This window comes from Zeugodacus cucurbitae, chromosome 2 (assembly GCF_028554725.1).
Source record: "Zeugodacus cucurbitae isolate PBARC_wt_2022May chromosome 2, idZeuCucr1.2, whole genome shotgun sequence".
Classification (NCBI taxonomy): domain Eukaryota; kingdom Metazoa; phylum Arthropoda; class Insecta; order Diptera; family Tephritidae; genus Zeugodacus; species Zeugodacus cucurbitae.
Genome location: NC_071667.1, coordinates 82,618,844 through 82,635,847, shown reverse-complemented (window position 1 = coordinate 82,635,847; position 17,004 = coordinate 82,618,844). Strand labels below are relative to the sequence as shown.

The 17,004-nt window shown below is 33.1% G+C and overlaps 3 protein-coding genes across 12 annotated transcripts in view; 1 reads left to right on the top strand and 2 right to left on the bottom strand.

The window, feature by feature from the left end:
- Nucleotides 1-17: 17 nt before the first annotated feature.
- LOC105219734 (protein suppressor of hairy wing) lies at nucleotides 18-4,279 on the bottom strand. 4 transcript variants are annotated; one of them, XM_011196034.3, is made up of 9 exons: nucleotides 4,132-4,279; nucleotides 2,875-3,299; nucleotides 2,640-2,798; nucleotides 2,147-2,574; nucleotides 1,943-2,075; nucleotides 1,693-1,883; nucleotides 1,517-1,623; nucleotides 753-1,441; nucleotides 18-654 (listed from the first exon to the last, which is right to left on the bottom strand). In XM_011196034.3, exons 2-9 carry the CDS (start codon nucleotides 3,292-3,294, stop codon nucleotides 391-393), a joined length of 2,391 nt encoding a protein of 796 aa, XP_011194336.2. In that variant the 5' UTR covers nucleotides 3,295-3,299; nucleotides 4,132-4,279; the 3' UTR covers nucleotides 18-390. The 4 variants fall into 4 exon arrangements, with proteins under 4 accessions (XP_011194336.2, XP_054082581.1, XP_028900506.2 ...); XM_054226606.1 differs by lacking the exon at nucleotides 4,132-4,279 and adding an exon at nucleotides 3,961-4,082; XM_029044673.2 differs by lacking the exon at nucleotides 4,132-4,279 and adding an exon at nucleotides 3,844-3,865.
- A 990-nt stretch (nucleotides 4,280-5,269) lies between these two features.
- LOC105219746 (palmitoyltransferase ZDHHC6) lies at nucleotides 5,270-10,908 on the top strand. Its single transcript, XM_011196053.3, has 6 exons — nucleotides 5,270-5,471; nucleotides 6,437-6,621; nucleotides 8,110-8,191; nucleotides 8,273-8,571; nucleotides 8,638-8,856; nucleotides 8,944-10,908. Exons 1-6 carry the CDS (start codon nucleotides 5,411-5,413, stop codon nucleotides 9,445-9,447), a joined length of 1,350 nt encoding a protein of 449 aa, XP_011194355.2. The 5' UTR covers nucleotides 5,270-5,410; the 3' UTR covers nucleotides 9,448-10,908.
- Nucleotides 10,909-11,537: 629 nt separating this feature from the next.
- The window catches only part of Mical_4 (F-actin-monooxygenase Mical), an 80,353-nt gene continuing 74,886 nt past the window's right edge, over nucleotides 11,538-17,004 (bottom strand). For 3 of the 7 annotated variants that reach the window (XM_011196149.3, XM_011196156.3, XM_011196191.3), the window contains 6 exons: nucleotides 14,333-14,582; nucleotides 13,970-14,177; nucleotides 13,814-13,897; nucleotides 13,629-13,729; nucleotides 12,991-13,220; nucleotides 11,538-11,923 (listed from right to left, as the gene is read on the bottom strand). In XM_011196149.3, coding sequence (XP_011194451.2) covers nucleotides 11,918-11,923; nucleotides 12,991-13,220; nucleotides 13,629-13,729; nucleotides 13,814-13,897; nucleotides 13,970-14,177; nucleotides 14,333-14,582 — 879 coding nt within the window. In that variant the 3' untranslated portion in view covers nucleotides 11,538-11,917. Of the gene's footprint in view, nucleotides 11,924-12,990; nucleotides 13,221-13,628; nucleotides 13,730-13,813; nucleotides 13,898-13,969; nucleotides 14,178-14,332; nucleotides 14,583-15,861; nucleotides 16,523-17,004 lie in introns of those variants that run through there. The other 4 variants (XR_008470598.1, XR_008470599.1, XM_011196167.3 and 1 more) reach the window with 2 other exon arrangements.

The following is a 17,004-nucleotide window of genomic DNA, read 5'->3' as shown; positions in this document are numbered from 1 at the left end:
ATTAAAAGACAACAAAGTTCAGTTTTGTTATTTCATAACTTCAATTCAATTGTTATTTATTGCTTGGAAAATTATTTTACAAAATTAATAAATGTAATTCATTTCGGCTCCAACCGAGTGTCAACTAACCAAACTTCATTTCAGTGTTAAAAAATTCATTCATACTACACACTATACATTTGTTGTTGGTATAAATCTATACATAGAGTTAAGAAGTTTCTTGTATATGTTTACGTAAATTTGTACATAACATTAAATATATGTATATGAAAAATGTTAGACGTCAGAAGGCAACTTCACTACCATAAGTTGTTTTTGTTTTGTTTTGTTTTTGTAATTCTATATTCAATATAAACAAAGGCAACGTTTTCGGTACCAATAAATTTTCGGCTAATTTTTCATATTACTATTGTCATCATCATCTTTATCGTTATCACCATCTTCGTCCTCGTCGTCATCATTACCCAGCACGTACTCAACTACCTCATCGATGGGGTAATTATTTAACAATTCCTTAATGGAGTCATTATGTATCACTACTGTAAATAATAGTTTTACATATTCACGCATCCGCGTCGCATAATCGCAATCGCGATATATTTCAGCATCTTTTGTTAAGTTATAGCCGCAATTTTCAATGACGCGACATAAAACCTAGAAAGTGTATTAAGAACATGTAATTTTAATTTCAATTGTGCATTGTTGTTGTTGTAAATATGTAAAAATTATATTATAGTAAAGGTGTAGCTTACATTCTCTTCGGTATTGGTTGGCCAGCCGAATTTCTTTAAAGTTTTGTTGTCCACCAACATATCGAGCAATTTGCCGACATTCTCCTTCAATTTCATATCTTCTTCATTCAATTGCATTGGCTCTTTCAATGTAACGCTGTCTGAGCCAATCGCCACGGCCAGTGATTCAGCTAATGATTTGCGACGCTCCTTTTTCACTTCTGTTGATATGTTTATAGGACTCATAGTAACAGCAGTCACTGTTTCTATTGGACCATCGCCGTCCAATGGTATAACAGTATACGCTTCATCATGAATAACCACGGCTGATTCTTCAGTGGCGGGGACATCATTGACGATGAACTCTTTCACCACTAAACCACCTTTACTACCTTCGTTGTTGTTGTAAATCTCTTTGCTCCCCACACTGCTAGCGGCCATAATAGCGGCATTACCCTCTGTTTCGCTAAGTATCTGTATTTCGTTTGATGCGCCACCTTCGATTTTGTATACGTTTTCATTCGTTTTGGTTGCTTCGTTTTCTTTTGGTATCTCATTAACAAAATCATCGGGATCCATCTCATGCACCTTGAGTATGTGAAATTGGAAGTTTTTCAAGGTAGTGAAATCCTCATCGCACACATAGCAATAGGTACGCGTGCGTCTTGTAGATTTACGAGTAACTGCTTTCCTCGGTGTTTTGGTTGTTTCTAATGAGGAGACGGAGAAAAGTTACACTTATATAGAATTGTAATTCTTACAGAAAAGTGTTGTGGAAAACTCACTTTTGTGGACGAAGTTTGCCATATGATCCTCCAGTTGAGACTGATCGGCGAAAGTGCTATTGCACTCGTAACATTTCTTGATGTGCGTCTTTTTGTGCTTGTCGAGGCTATTGAGATTTCATAATAACTATGAATTGCCGTAAGGAATATAAATATTGTAGTCGAAAGAAACTTACTTTTTTTGGGTTTTGAATTTTTGATCGCACTCTGAGCATTCGAACGGTAAAATGTGCGTGCGCGCATGACTGCGCAATTGTGATGCCTGGATAAAGCTTTTATTGCACTCCGTGCAAGTATGTGGTCTTTCACCCGTGTGCCGCTTCATGTGACGGTTCAGCACCTCCTTAACCGCAAACGATTGATTACACTGTAAGTAGGACGCATTTTAATTGTTTATGCCTTTAAAGTTTTCGATATTTTACTTACAACAGAGCAAGTGTAAGGCTTTTCGCCAGTATGATAGCGTCGGTGTTTTTTCAAGGCAATCAAAGTGGGGAATTTCTTTTCACATAAATCGCAATCGAAAGGCCGCTCTCCGGTGTGTGTACGCGTGTGAATGCTAGAAATGAAAAAAAATAACAGTTATAAATTAGTTACTTGTACACGCTACACTTTACAGTTCTCACTTACTTTAATGTAGACAAGCTGTAAAAGCAATTTTTACATTGTGGGCATCTATATTCCGGCTTCTTGGTAACATGCGTACCCAAATGCTGCCTTAGATGCGCACGCAAATTGTCCAACCGAAAGAAGGCCTTATCACATACTTTACACTTCATGGAGTCACTTCCTGTGGCCGAACACGATGAATACTTCTGATGACGTTTGAGATGGTACGCACGTGTAAAGTCTTTTCCACATATTTTACAAGCAAATGGCTTTCCACGATTTTTATGCTGCTCTTCGTGCAGTTTCAATAAGTTATCGCTGCGCAGTTTTGCATTACAAATGGAGCAGGGGTAAGTGTCGAATTCAGAGTGCGTAATAAATATGTGGCGCTCATAGCTCATTTGCGATTTGAATGACTTTGGACAATCCGGGCAATTAATATGCCCCAACTAAAGACAGAAATTTTAATTAATAAATTATATTAGAGAATTTTTAAACTAAATACAATACGTACATGGAATGTGTCATAACTTTCGCCACAACAAAAACAGACATCTTTCTTCTCCATAGTAACAGCATCTTTCTCGATTTTATCAAGATTCTTTAACATTTCATTTTTCCGTAAGTGATAACCACTGTCGTAACGACAAAATTCCATATGATTTTTAAGGCCCTAATGTGGATAAATAAAAAAATAAAGTCGATTATATAAATTTTATCATTTAAAAAATTAATTATTATTTACTTACACTGAATCGTCTGAAAGTTTTGTAACATTTGCCGCAAACGTGATCCATTAGCTCATTTTTCCCATCGGCGTCATCCGCTTCCTCCTCGCTGATTTGGAGTTCTTCAGCAACTTCTCCAACAGCGCTGTTTACATCTTTCGGCTTCTCATTCAAAACAAAAGCTATTGTTTCGCCACCCTCCAAGTTGGCCTCGTCTTTTATGGTTTTCAATACATAATGGTCCATGTCATCATTATTTTCAACAATAGTTTTGTTTTTTCCCATAGAAAGCTTCACATGTTTTGATGTTGGACTAGACTCCGGACTACTTGGCTTCGTACGTTTTGAGGCGCGATCATTCAATATTTTTACAGTGTTTGGACTTGTTTGGTTCCCAGGTTCTTTAACCTTAGGGCTCGATTTTTTGTTGGAATCCCCCATATTCTCTAAAATAAAAGGGCATTGAAAATTGAGATACAAATATATATAAATACATGCAAGTGTTTATAAATTTTTAATTTTTTCACAAATTATATTTATGTGTATTACTTGGTATTTTATAAAGTTGATGATTTTCCTCAAGGATCGGTTTTATTAAATCGTTATAACTTTCATAATCCAAGTGTTCTAATTCTTAATCAATTTTTAGGCACTTTGTATATTAAAAACTGGGCTAACTGTGAAAAATGTATACGTCAGCAACGCCTAGAAGCAGTGAACTACATATGATACACATTCTGAAAATTTATGTTAGAAGCAAACCGATCTTGAGGCGCAAAAGCATACATAACTGAACTTCGAGTATTCAATGAACCGAACACACACACACATTCTCCAACATCGGCGACAGAACGAATGCAACAAGTCTTTACGCTATCACACACACACGCTCTTTCATTGGTTGCGAGAAAGTGAACACCATTGTGGCAACTTTCGCACAAAATCACAAATTAAATATACTTATAATTTTTGTCCATTTTAATAGCATACTTTTCATGAATGCTAGTACTACACGAAATACAGTGTTTTTCTTTAAAATAATTTAATTTGAGAAAGAAAATTGTTGTAGGTAATTATGTTGTGATAAGAACACGAATTCCATCATACACATATGTACGTCCCCCAGTGCGCTGTGTTGATATTTAGCTCTCCTCTGTTGTTTGTACACTATTCAAATTATTTCTATATTTTTACACTTTTAATTATATGTAATGTACACTACATTTACTTTTTGTATTTAATTTATACGGTATTATTTAGTTTTAATAAGAAATTTACCTAATTTTATGCTTTGAAAACGAATTCCACAACTTCACATTGAATGCAATGAACCATTGGCGTGGCCATATCTTTAATATTGCTAAAAACTTTCTGAGTAATAATTGATCTATTACAATTTTGCTGTTTTGGAATGTACAAGCACAATAAACAAAAAAAATAATAGTAAATCACATCATTATCTTAAAAGTTATAATTTAAATATATTTTTTTATTACTCGCGCACAGTGATCTGAGGCAAATAAATAAAAGTTATAATATACACTCGTAATCGATAAATACAATCGGTATGTGGAAATTGCAGACTTTGTGCCTAACAGTATGCAACACTTTGTGAATATATATATTAGTAAGCAATTTAACAGTAATTTCAAGCCAATATTGAACTAAACAAATTTTTTAAACTAAATTTAAGTGAATATTAAAATGTTTAGCAGAAGATAGCTAACTTATAAAAAATCGTTGTTAAAAATGTTTCAGATATTTGAATGTTTGTGTGGATATTGGTAACTCTGCTGCATGACGAAACAGATGTTTTCATATGTGCTATTTCTGACGTTCTATGATTTACATTTTTTCGGCATCGGAACGTCAGTCAAAGATGACATGATACGAAACTCTTTATTCTGAGAGAGCGCTGTAAAAATCCACATTTTTTATAACATTTGACAATGATCCCGCTATGTAAAAAAATAAATTGGGCATTTTAGAAATAACTTTTGGGTATTTTAACTTTTAGATATTATTTTTAAATGCTCTGTTCCCTATTAGACTTATATCATATATAAATAATTAAGAAAATAAAAACATGATTTTTTATAAATTCATGCAACAAAATATATTAATTTATTAACATAAAATATATAATATATTAAATATAATGATGTCATTTGATATATTAGATGTCATTTGTAACAAATAATAGCAAAAAAAATAGTTTCACACAGTTTAATATTATCAGTGTATTTCCCTAAAATTATATTTCGCACTGATTTTGTCATATACTTTTACCGGTATTACTTCTGGCATCCCGCCTTTTCTGTCAAAAATTCCTTCAACTCGCACTGCTACCAACTTAAAATGAGAGATCAGGGAATTTGGTTTGAGGGAAAATGAGAGAGTTTCGTATCATGTCATCTTTGCGTCAGTAGCCTTTTTGCTTTTCTATGAATTGGTTTTATTCCAAGTAAATAAAATATTTCTTATTGGTAGTCCGCCATTAATTGGAGAAAAATATAAACAAAAAGTTGTTTAAAAACATTTGCAATATTTTACAAGAATGAGTGCTGCTTTATCAGGGGTGTGGAGATTTTTTCATTGGGGTCCATTAACGGCGTTGAGTAAGTAGTTGTCTATATAAACTATATTTCCATAAAGGGATAACCCGATATAAAAGAATTGACCTATGGTCAGTGAATGTAGTTAGAGATACATATATCTATTATGAAGAGTTGGCATTAGCGCCTTTGTCTGCATATGAATTTGCAAAGCAGACAATCGACATCATTTTTTTGGATTCTACGACTGGTTTTATTTTATAAATATATGTCAGAAGAATATATTGTATTGATATTAATATTGAAATTACTGTTAATTAGTTGTTCTGATAAGAAGAAATGGTGTAGGGACCACCATGGTGTGAACAATGCGAAACTTCCGTGTTTGTCGATGTTTGCGGAAATTATCCATTTCAAGTCACTAATTTCTTTTACGGAGTTTGGGTGCATACATATTTATATTTACGCATTCATTCATGTATTGCGTATATACACTTTCTTATAAATATTAAGCTCATTGCTGGTTAACTTGCAAATTACCCTCTTAATTAGTGCCTTAAGGTTATAACATGGGGCATTGCGTCGCCCAAAACAAAATCTCTTCCTCCTTGCGTGTAGTATTGCAGTGTATATTATGGGTTGTGGGTAGGTAGTTAAGCCCGTGGTGGGGTTTAATGGTGTTCAAAGTGTAACAAAAACTCGTAAAGCTGTTCATAGTGAGTTAAAGTGGTTTATTTAATGAATGTTTGCTTCGCTTCCATCATTAAAATAGTATAATACATATATTAAAAGAAAAACAGTTGGTTTTTGCGTACTTGCTACACAACTTACGTGTGAATTTCGTATAATAGACCCGTGAAGTGCTGTTATGTCCAAGTGTAATCACTAGTAGGAATTGTTTTGTTCTACTTCCCTACTTTTCATCTTACGTTTGTATAGGGATGTACTACAAGTTTGTGTATACATAACTAGTTTGGCGTGATTTTTGTTTAATGTGGTATTCTTATTAATATTTCCACCAATTTCAGGCATTATAAAAGTTATAACATTAACTGCTCTCTATATGAACTCGATGTGGTGGCCGCCAAATGCAAGTTTAGGCGGTTTCATCAACCAAGGACTCTTTCTGATGCTATCCTCACTAGCCACGTTTAACTACATTATGGCGACGTTAACCGGACCTGGTTTATTGCCTCAGAAATGGAAACCAAAAGTAAGTGCAGCAATCAAATAAATCACTTTTAAGTGTACGAGTGTCGAAATATAACTATACATACATTCAGTTAATTGTAGGTAAACTATTTTTTGTACCAACTGTCCTCATTTATGTGAATATCCGAATATTTCAGCATATTTTCGGTTCTGGAATATTGTCATTGAAGCATTAAATAAACTTCTCATTAACATTATCTATTTACATATCATTTATTGGATAATGTTGCTGAGTTGTGTGTCCCCATTGTCGTGGGAGAGGCAATAAAATACATACAATTTAAAATCAAAAAACGATTGATACCCAAGTGTAAATACTAAAAGTTTGTAAATTTTTAAAGAATTTTCAACCAAGTCTTTTCTTGACTACCGGGTGTGTGTACATACATACATTCAAAGCTTTTGTACATGTGTGCGTTCGCGTGCTAAATCCTTCATGTTGGCACTTTGGATCCTGTACTTAATAAACGTTGCAGTTTAGCGTAAACAAAGCACGCCACCGCACGATTACCTTTGTGCTGCCGGAACACCCCCACCTAGAGTGACATTCGATAAGCATCTAGAAGCAAGCCCAAGCAAAGCGGAGCGGTTTTCGTAACGGCTGCACGAAATGGTGCGCATTTAAAGTTCCGTCTCAATTTGGTGGCAATTATTTGTATTTAACACGCGACCGCGAATGTTTCTGACACTTCCTTCGCTCTAATAAATGACTGCATTTATTGTTACGAGACTAATACGAAGAAACAACAACAACAATGCATATACATATATGTATATGTACATGTGTGGAGCACGCAGTGCAAGAAAGAATTTAATTTACATACGATTTAATAGCTTTAATATCCTTGTGCCATTACAACTATTAAAAGGAATAAGAAGCATAACGTCAGAGTTAACTGTAGGTAATAACTGCCATTTGAGTGTTTTATAAAGTGACTTTGTTGCATTTACAAACAATTTCGCATGCATTTTATAGTCCACATAGTGGTATAGCGTGACAAGTATAACCAATTAAGCTTTTTTGGCCGACTCACTAAAAGCGCAGAGGCGTTTTTGGCGACTTACCTAATATAAAAAAATTGTTCCGCCCATTGCGGTATTTTTCGTGGAATCAAAAATGATATGCAGGGACGTTGAAATATTGAAGACGTAATTGGAAATAAAATTTTAATATTTATGATTTCAAAGAATTTTGAGGTTATGACAAATAAAATTATTTGTTACTTCTTAGAACAAATTGGGGTATATCATGTAAGGTTTAGTGAGCACGCAAATAAAAATCTACATTTCTGTACAAATTTATTTATTTACAAAAATATTTCGAATTCAAAAATTTAATTTTATATACCGAAAATAATTATAAGCTCATCAGCATTGTTTAGCGATAAGCGTTACGGTCTATGATTATGTAATCTATCTGCTCCAATAAGCATTTCATCATTTTTATGTACATAAATAATTAAATGTTATTACCATTAATTTACTACAGAATCCGAATGATGTGGAACAATTACAATTCTGCAAGATTTGTCAAGGCTACAAAGCGCCCCGCTCGCACCATTGTCGCAAATGTAAGGCAGTAATTAATAATTATAATTTTTCCTTAGTTCTAATTATTCGTTTTTTTACATTTCAATTTAACTACTGTTTAGGCAATCGTTGCGTTAAGAAAATGGATCATCATTGCCCGTGGATAAATCATTGTGTGGGCTGGGCAAATCACGCATATTTCACATACTTTCTCACCTTCGCCATTTTGGGCAGTTTTCAAGCGTCCATAATACTGGGTTTCTCCTTCTATCGCGGTGTGCATCGCTATTGGTATCTGACGCACGGTTATGCGCACTTGGCCACCGTGCAGTTTACAATGGCCAGCATTATAATGACTATTATAGCCACCGGGCTGGCGATTGGTGTTGTTATTGCCTTGGGTATGTTACTCTACATACAGGTAAATGAAACGCTGTGCTTCTTATTGGAATTTAAAATGACTCAATTTGTTGTATTTGATTTGTAGCTGAAATCGATACTAAAAAATCAGACGAGCATCGAGATGTGGATTGTGGAGAAGGCGGTTTATAGGCATTACTGCAATCCAGACGAAGATGATTTTGTGTATCCTTACGATTTGGGCTGGCAAGCGAATTTACGGCAGGTGTTCAGCAAGCGACTTGTAGCAGAGGGCGAGGGCATAGTGTGGCCTGTGGTGGATGGTTGTGACCAATACACCTTAACGGTATGTTATCGATTAAAATTTCATTTCTTAAATTTGTATATACATTCATGTATGTATCTGTATACTAAATGCGTAAAAAATTTGTAGCGCGAGCAAATCGCACAAAAAGCAGAGAAGCGCGCACGCACCAAAACCTTTCGGTGTATACGTCCAGCAACAGGTCGTTTCCTGCCACTCTTCTCACAAGGTTTGCGTGTCTGCCTGTCACCGCCGTGCACTGATGAGGCGCGTATTCGACTCGAGCCTGGTGACGTGATTAAAGTAACACGCTTCCGGCAGCATTGGCTGTTCGGCGAACGTGTGGTGTCCGATACAGAGTTGAGCATGGCAGAATTAAAGCGCAAGGGCCCAATACGTGGTTGGTTCCCGCGTCGTTGTGCTATCGAATTAATACAACCTGAGGACTACTTTGATCAATCGGACGATGAAGCGGATAGTGGGGGTTTTCCCCAACCGGAGTTGGCGACTAAAAGCACTGCAGAACTGAATAATATTCCAAATGGCGTGCCAAATATGTGTAAACAAACGCTTGTCAATGGCGGAAGCAAGTCACCAACACAACAGAATGGTCAGCGAAAGAAAAACAAATGATGGCGTAATATGAATGGCTAGAGAATGGGCGTAGAGCATGGGAACGTACACAAGTGCAATTTTCAGTCGTTATGTGGGCCGTATTTTTACATCGTCAGGGGTTTGTTTTTCTTTTTTTTTAAACAGGACACGGGAGCTTAGCGTGTGTATCAGTCAACTACTTCCAAGACTTCTTAGTGCTTAAATATAATTTATCTGCATAAGCCATATACTTACATACATATTTATAGTATATAGACACGATGAACAGATGAACTAATGCGTAGTATACTGCATAACTGAAACTATTTATAACTATTTTTAATGCTGTTTACATATACACATATATACAAAAACAAAAACACATTTATGACATATATATGTACATATATGGTCTCATCTTGTAGTGTAATAAAAGCAGTTTGCTGAAAATAATATTTGAAGTTTATTTATTTACATATATTTTGGAGTTGGATTATTTTTGTACTGGGCAACGTGGTAAACTGCTTTCTATTTAATGGTCGAATGATACTAAAGTGTAATCCATTTCGAGTCCCAACTTTTTTAAAGAAAAAACATAAAAAATTCAAATATAATGGGGAATGTTTATTAACATTCGAATGAAGATTCTTTGGCATTTATTTTTTATAGGATATCTCTTTCAAATGTTGGCCGCTGCTACGTCTCAGATGTCCATCATTTGAGTCCAGCTTTTGAATTCGACTGGTAACTGGAGAATGGCATTCGTGATATTTTGAGATAGTAAAAGACTTCGATAATCTAGGCTCCAACATAAACACCAACAACGACGTTCTCGAATCTCCGTTCCCACGACAGTCGGTTCTACGTAACCGGAACGGACCCGGATTTTTATCCGGCCAAGGACTGTCAAATCGGCAGCATTCCTCAAAATTATTTGGGGAATATTTTATGCCGCTACAACAACAACAACAACGTTCTCGAATCGGAACACTTTTCCAAATTGTTTGCATTGATTAAATAAAAACCACCGTATATCATTTAAACGAATTTCCACTTTATTAAAATTAATTCATCAATAATCTTTAGTTTAATAAAATAAATGTAGGTAAATATTTTTTAGTTTCACAATTTCATCTCTTTGTAAATTCGATATACATGTGTAGTACAAATGAATGCATGTATGTACGTGATGTATGTATGTATGTTGTAGCGTATATAAATAAAATAACTATAATATTACATATTTATAATTATAGTTGATATCATATAGAATATATTCTATTAACGCTGGAGATTTGTGCTGCCTACCTTTAATATCGTGCGTGAGTGTATATGAACATTTTTAAAACGGCAGCCACACATACACATACAAATACATACTGACACAATAGATAAAAAATATTTAATGTAAAAAAAATTGTTTTAACAAAATAATAATAATATACAATTACATACATACTGGTGTATATAAATAATAATTGGTTATTTATTAAAAAGAAAGTCTAAAAAAAACGAAATGTAATAATATAAAGTTACACACATCATTACAATATTAACTAAAATACAATTATATAACTGAGAGACGAACAACACTCATATAAAACATATAAAAAATATACAGCTGCGCACTACTGTCTTGCTGACTTGAGGAGATTAGCGCTAACGAAAATAAATACTGCACACATGCTACGTACATAGAATAAGAGATGAGTCTACAAATGATAGTTAGTTAATACAATTGGTGTATTAAGTGAGCAGGAGTAGAGAGGCTTAGCGGAATATTTCGATTTTTGGTTACAAGGACGTTGCATTGTTGTAATATATATATATATATGCATAAGCATAATTTGCTTTAACATTTTTATAAAACTCGTACAAACAAAGTATACCGGACGCGCACATATATATATTATATATATATGTATATATCAAATTTGTTGTGGTCTTGCATTTGTTTGGATTTCAATAAAATTATTTTAAAATTAAGCATTGTGGCCACTAATTTCCGGCACATATTCTTCTTTACATATTGCTGACGGGTTTTGTAATTTTCTTTAATTGAATTCGTATGTTCTGCTAAAGGCCAGTATCGACGACTCGACTAAATGTACGACATAGTTTTGTATTGTTATTTTCATTCATATATATATGTATGTAATTTGTGTATGTTTGTCACTTTCGGTTTGCATTTTACTTTTAATACATTTATATAATTGCTATTGACTATAACTAGTTACTACTATAGGTATTTAGTACGCGGTATTATGTAATATTTAATTACTATTTGATGCGTTTGCAAGATTTTGCTCAGCTCGAATAACTCAGATGTTCACACCCCGCTGTAACGTTAATTAAGCACAAAATGGCTTGACTATGTATCCAAGTGCTTAATGTCATCCGTACGCTGTTTTTTTTTGTTTTTGTTAATGGTTAAAACGTGTTAATTGTGAAGATTTAAAATTGCATGAAATAGTTCAGAGGCGATTAGAGTCCATGGAAAGCGTTTACCTCAAATCTATAAAGATGAAAAGATTAAAAAATTTTGATTAGCCTTTGTTTTATACAGTTAATAAAAGCAACAATTATTACTAAATATTTTGAAAATACTGCAAGCGATGATTACACAAATTTATATGTTAGTAAGTGAAAAAGAAAACAAAATTTAAAAGTTAGAATATTATTATGAAGAGATTAAAATATACTACAATAGTTTTTCAAATAGTTGAGATTTTGACAGAGTTGGAACTGAGTTTCGGTACTACAAACAGTTTGTAGAAATCTATTACATATTTCTAAAATAGATACTAGTGTTACAAGCAGAAGCTACCGAAACCTTAGTCAGATGAATATATTTGGACCAGGAGCCACTGCCTTTACTTACATTCTTAAATTTTACTTCTTTAAATTAAAATACAGTTGAACTTCCCTAACTCGAATCACCATAATCTACAAAAAAAAACTTAAGAGTTACTGAAGGTGATTTGTATGAAATTTGATTTCTATTGCCAATTCAAGAGAGAGGAGAACTTGTAGTTATGGAAATTCAACTGTAATTATTTGAAACATCAGTATTGTTCGTCTTCGTTTCATAAGTCAAGCTGTTGAAAATTCGGACATTATTAGATGAGTAAATCAAGTCAGCCGTAATTCTTCCGAATATTGGTTTCACTTGAAATATGACTTTATAATAATGTGACGTTAATTATCTTATCAAGCAATTGGTGGTAAAACTTTTAATGAAAAACTTATTGATTTAATTATTTAACACCAAAGCAATTGTTAGACAGTTAGCAGTACAATACGCATTCTCCTTCTCTCAGTCAAAAATGTTGATTTTCTTATATTTTGCATCTCACGAATTCGTGTATTTTACATATTTGAAGCAGCTATTTTAGCCTTATTTACAAAAAAATATCTCAACAAAAAAAAAACAAATTTGAGTGCCCTTATTATAGAAAATCAATAAAAGGTTTGCCATATGAAATATAGGAATATATAAAAACCCACCGAAAATAAGGTGAATACAATAATTGAGAGATTTGTGCTTGAAAAGTATAATGTGCAACTATTTGCTGCACTTACATTTGATTCATCGTTGTTGTGAACTGTTGTTCCATACGCACCAGCCGCGCCACCCACTAAATTAATACCATCTGCGGAGACTGCTGTCGCTGACGACATGAAGTTCAGCGCTGTAGATAGTTCGGCACCAGAGCTGGTTGGTCTCAAAGCAGCGCGCTTGGCCACAATCTCTAACATCTCATTTAGTATAGCACCTTCGGCGGCCACATCCGCGGAGCTTTTATCTAATTCTGTGGAAGAGAAATAAAGGAGATTAGTGATAAATAAACTGTTTAATATTATTATTTATGCTATTTCGAATTATTTAAAAAAATTATGAAAAATAATAATTTTAGAAGGAAGTAAATAATTCTAAAAGAGTATTTTTAAATCCTGAATCCAAATCAGAAATTACCACTTATTACTACCAAAATACAAATACTATATATTTAAAGATATTTATATACAGTTGAACTTCTATAATTTGAACTTCTATAACTCGATATGAGAACAGCTCGAACTCTTGAATTGTCAATAGAAGTGAATTTTCATATAAATTACCTTCCGCAACTCGAAAATCTTTATAACTCAAAGTTTTTTGTGGATAATAATAATTCAAGTTAGGGCGTTCAACTGTATATAGTTTGCCCTATACTTACTATTGAAAGACAATCTCAAGTTGAGCTCTTCTTTCAACTGCGCGTGTCGATGCTCTAATTGCAATTCTTGTTGACGTATACTCAGCTCCTCATCACGTTTTCTGTGTGCAAAAAAAAAAAACGAATTTATATAAAATGTACCTAGTACAAAATTTGGTTTCAATTATATTTGTATCTCTTCTTACTTAAGTTGTTTTATATTGCGCCAAATCTCCAACAACTCCTTGAGCAGTTTTTCATCATTGCAGCCGATATTAGTTGTATCAAAACTGTACAAATATATATAAATTAATAAGTTTATGTAAATTTAAATATATATTAAGTATGGTGCTCCCACTCACTTGCTGTTATGCTGTTCGCTCTCGCCGCGCAATGCCTTCTCAATTAAAACGCCACGCGCCTCCAACTCCTTCAATTGCACCTCGATTTCCTCCTGTTCACGCTGAATCTCCTGAGCGATTCGGAGTCGCTTGAGCTCAGCCTGTCGAACAGCCTTCGATATGGCACGCTGCCGCTTCTGATCACGCGTTTCGGTGGCGTTGCTCTCATCTTGAAATTCAAGTAAAATATAATTTTAATTCATATTTATAACAGTCTCATATTTGGTGAAAATGTAGGTTTTACAATAGCAAAAACAATAACGTTGGAAGAACGTTAATACAAAACAAAACAAAACGAAAAAAGAGTAAGTGTGTAGCACAAACCATCGGATCTCTGGTAATTGAGTGGCAAAGGAGGGATGGGCGGTGGTGCCGGTTCGTCAATCTCATGTGCCGCCACATAGTTCGGCCTGTGAATGAACAATTGTGGGCTGGATGATGAGAGCGCTGCTATTGATGACTTTTTGTTGGCGCTCTTTGTTGTTGTTGGTGTTGTGTTCAAATGTATATTGCTCGCATTGGACATGCCAGTGTTGCTATGTAATTGGGCTTCAAAGAGATAGTCATCTTTGTCCTAATGGTGTTTGTTTTTGATTTTGTTTTTGTTCAGAATTTATTTATTTATTTTTTCGAATAAGTTATAAAATATGTTTTGCGTTTTAAAAGTGATTTTCGAATTTTATTTTTTTTTTTATAAATTTTAATGTTGTAATTTGTTATTGTTTGTTTGTATGCATTTGTTTCGGTGATGTTTTTAAGCCGTGCGCGCAATGGTTTTTTCATAGCGAAATGCAGCAGCATTGTCAGCGGCGTGAAATTAAAAAACGTGATGATTTCAGATTTTAGTAAAATTACACAATTAAATTTAGGTATCGGAATGAGAGATGAGATTGTGTTGTTATCACTTGGCGCCAACTAGCTCTACACCAAGCTATAAATAACTGTATATACGATGTGTGTTCAAAAAATAACGGGAATTTCGAATATTTATTTATATAATTTAAAAAATCTCGTTATTTTTTGAACACATATGATATATAATATACAATAAACCATCAGAAATAGCAAATACAAGCGAAATGGTATAATGAAAACAGTTACATGCGCCAAATTAAGAACAATAACAACAATAAACCCAAAAATAGCTCAAAATTAATCCGTAAGTATACCTAATCCAAGTGTTTAGCTGAACACGCTGTTAAATGTTAATGTACATTCAAATATTTTTGTACACAACGACGAGTCTTGAAGATAAAAGTTCAAGTGAAGCCGCGTATGCTTACGTCGATCCAACGATTTTTAGGTTAGTTATAAAATTTGAAATACGAAATTGGATATCGAAGGATAAAGCTTTTTAAAATAATTGTATCAAAAATATTTTGGAAAAAATTAATTTATTTTGAAATTTTATAGCGACTTCTGGAGTAAAGCGCGCAAGAAATAAAGCTTAGATAAAACAATCCATTAATAATTTTGGATAAATAAGAATTTATATGCTTTATTAATAATAATTAATGACCCCAAAACCCACGACCGAAACCGAAACCGAAACCATAAAATAAAATTTCATTGTGATAAAAGAAAAATTAATTTATTTGAAATCAAACTAAAAAGTAAAATAATAATAATAATAAAACTATAAACATAATAATATATTAAAAGTAAGCCATATATGCACTAGAGTAATATAAATAATTTATTCAAAACACAAAAAAGTTGTCGACGCATATTTGCTGCATAACCTCAAATTCATATTATCTCTTTATTATAAAATGTTTATTAAAAATTGCATTAAACATCTTCCCCATGCCGATTATATTATTTGTAGTTGTGTGTAAGCATGCAAGTGGCAGTATTTTTATGTGATGAATTCAAATTTTTTTATTTTTCATAAGGTGAATTTTAATTTATATAAAAATAAAAATGTGGATTTCAGGCAAATATATTTATATTTGAGTAATCGTTGACTTTATTTCGATTTATGACTGACATTTTACATTTCGTTGTATGGCACATATATACATATTCATGTATGTACGTATGACCTAAGCTAGTATACATATGTATGTATGTATTTTATATATTATATGTAAGTAAATTGTATTTATATAAAACGCATATATTTGTGTTATTACAAAAGTGTATATGTATATAATATTTCTATATATTTATGTATATAAATGATAAATAATTCATAAACTAAAGAGAAAACATAACCATAGCGCAATAATAATAATATTTATTTTTAACATTAATATAATTTCACTAAAATAAAAATAAAATAACTGTATATCTCATTTGTGCCCACAAGCAAGTGGTATGGAGTAGAAGAAGTGTTGTGGAGTGGTTTGTACGGAAGTGTAGAGTTTAAAAAGAGATTTATTGCAAATGTTCGCTTCTCACACACAAGCCTACGCACATACAAACGCATTTGCATGAAGTCGCTCGGTGTTAAGGCGAACACACGAACTTTCTCTCTCACATACTCTACATGTGCAATAAAACCTATTTATTCTGTAAGAAAAAACAAAAAAGAGGGAAACAAAAGAAATCATAATTAAACTCCGAAAACGTTTGACTTACAAACGAAAAATAAAAATTAAAAACAAAATTAACATTTTTGTTAGAAAGCTCTCAACGTGCACGTGCATTAACGAATCGTATATTATATAAATAAACTGAGATACATGTGCATACATATTTACACATGCGTATGTGTGTAATTGCTGCATTTGTGCTGACAAACATATTAAACAAAAACTAAGCAGTGCAATCAAAAGACAAAATATGCATTTATTCGCATGGCACAAACATGTATTCAAAGGCAAATGAGGCTAACCACCCCTCCCGCCCATACACAAAATGCAATTATGTATGTATGTACTAGCCAATAAATAATTTTATGAATTTTGCGACCGTTACACGAGCAAGCATGCCAAAAAATATAATAAAAAAATTAAAATTTACTATATGCATATTAAATAAAAAAAAATAAA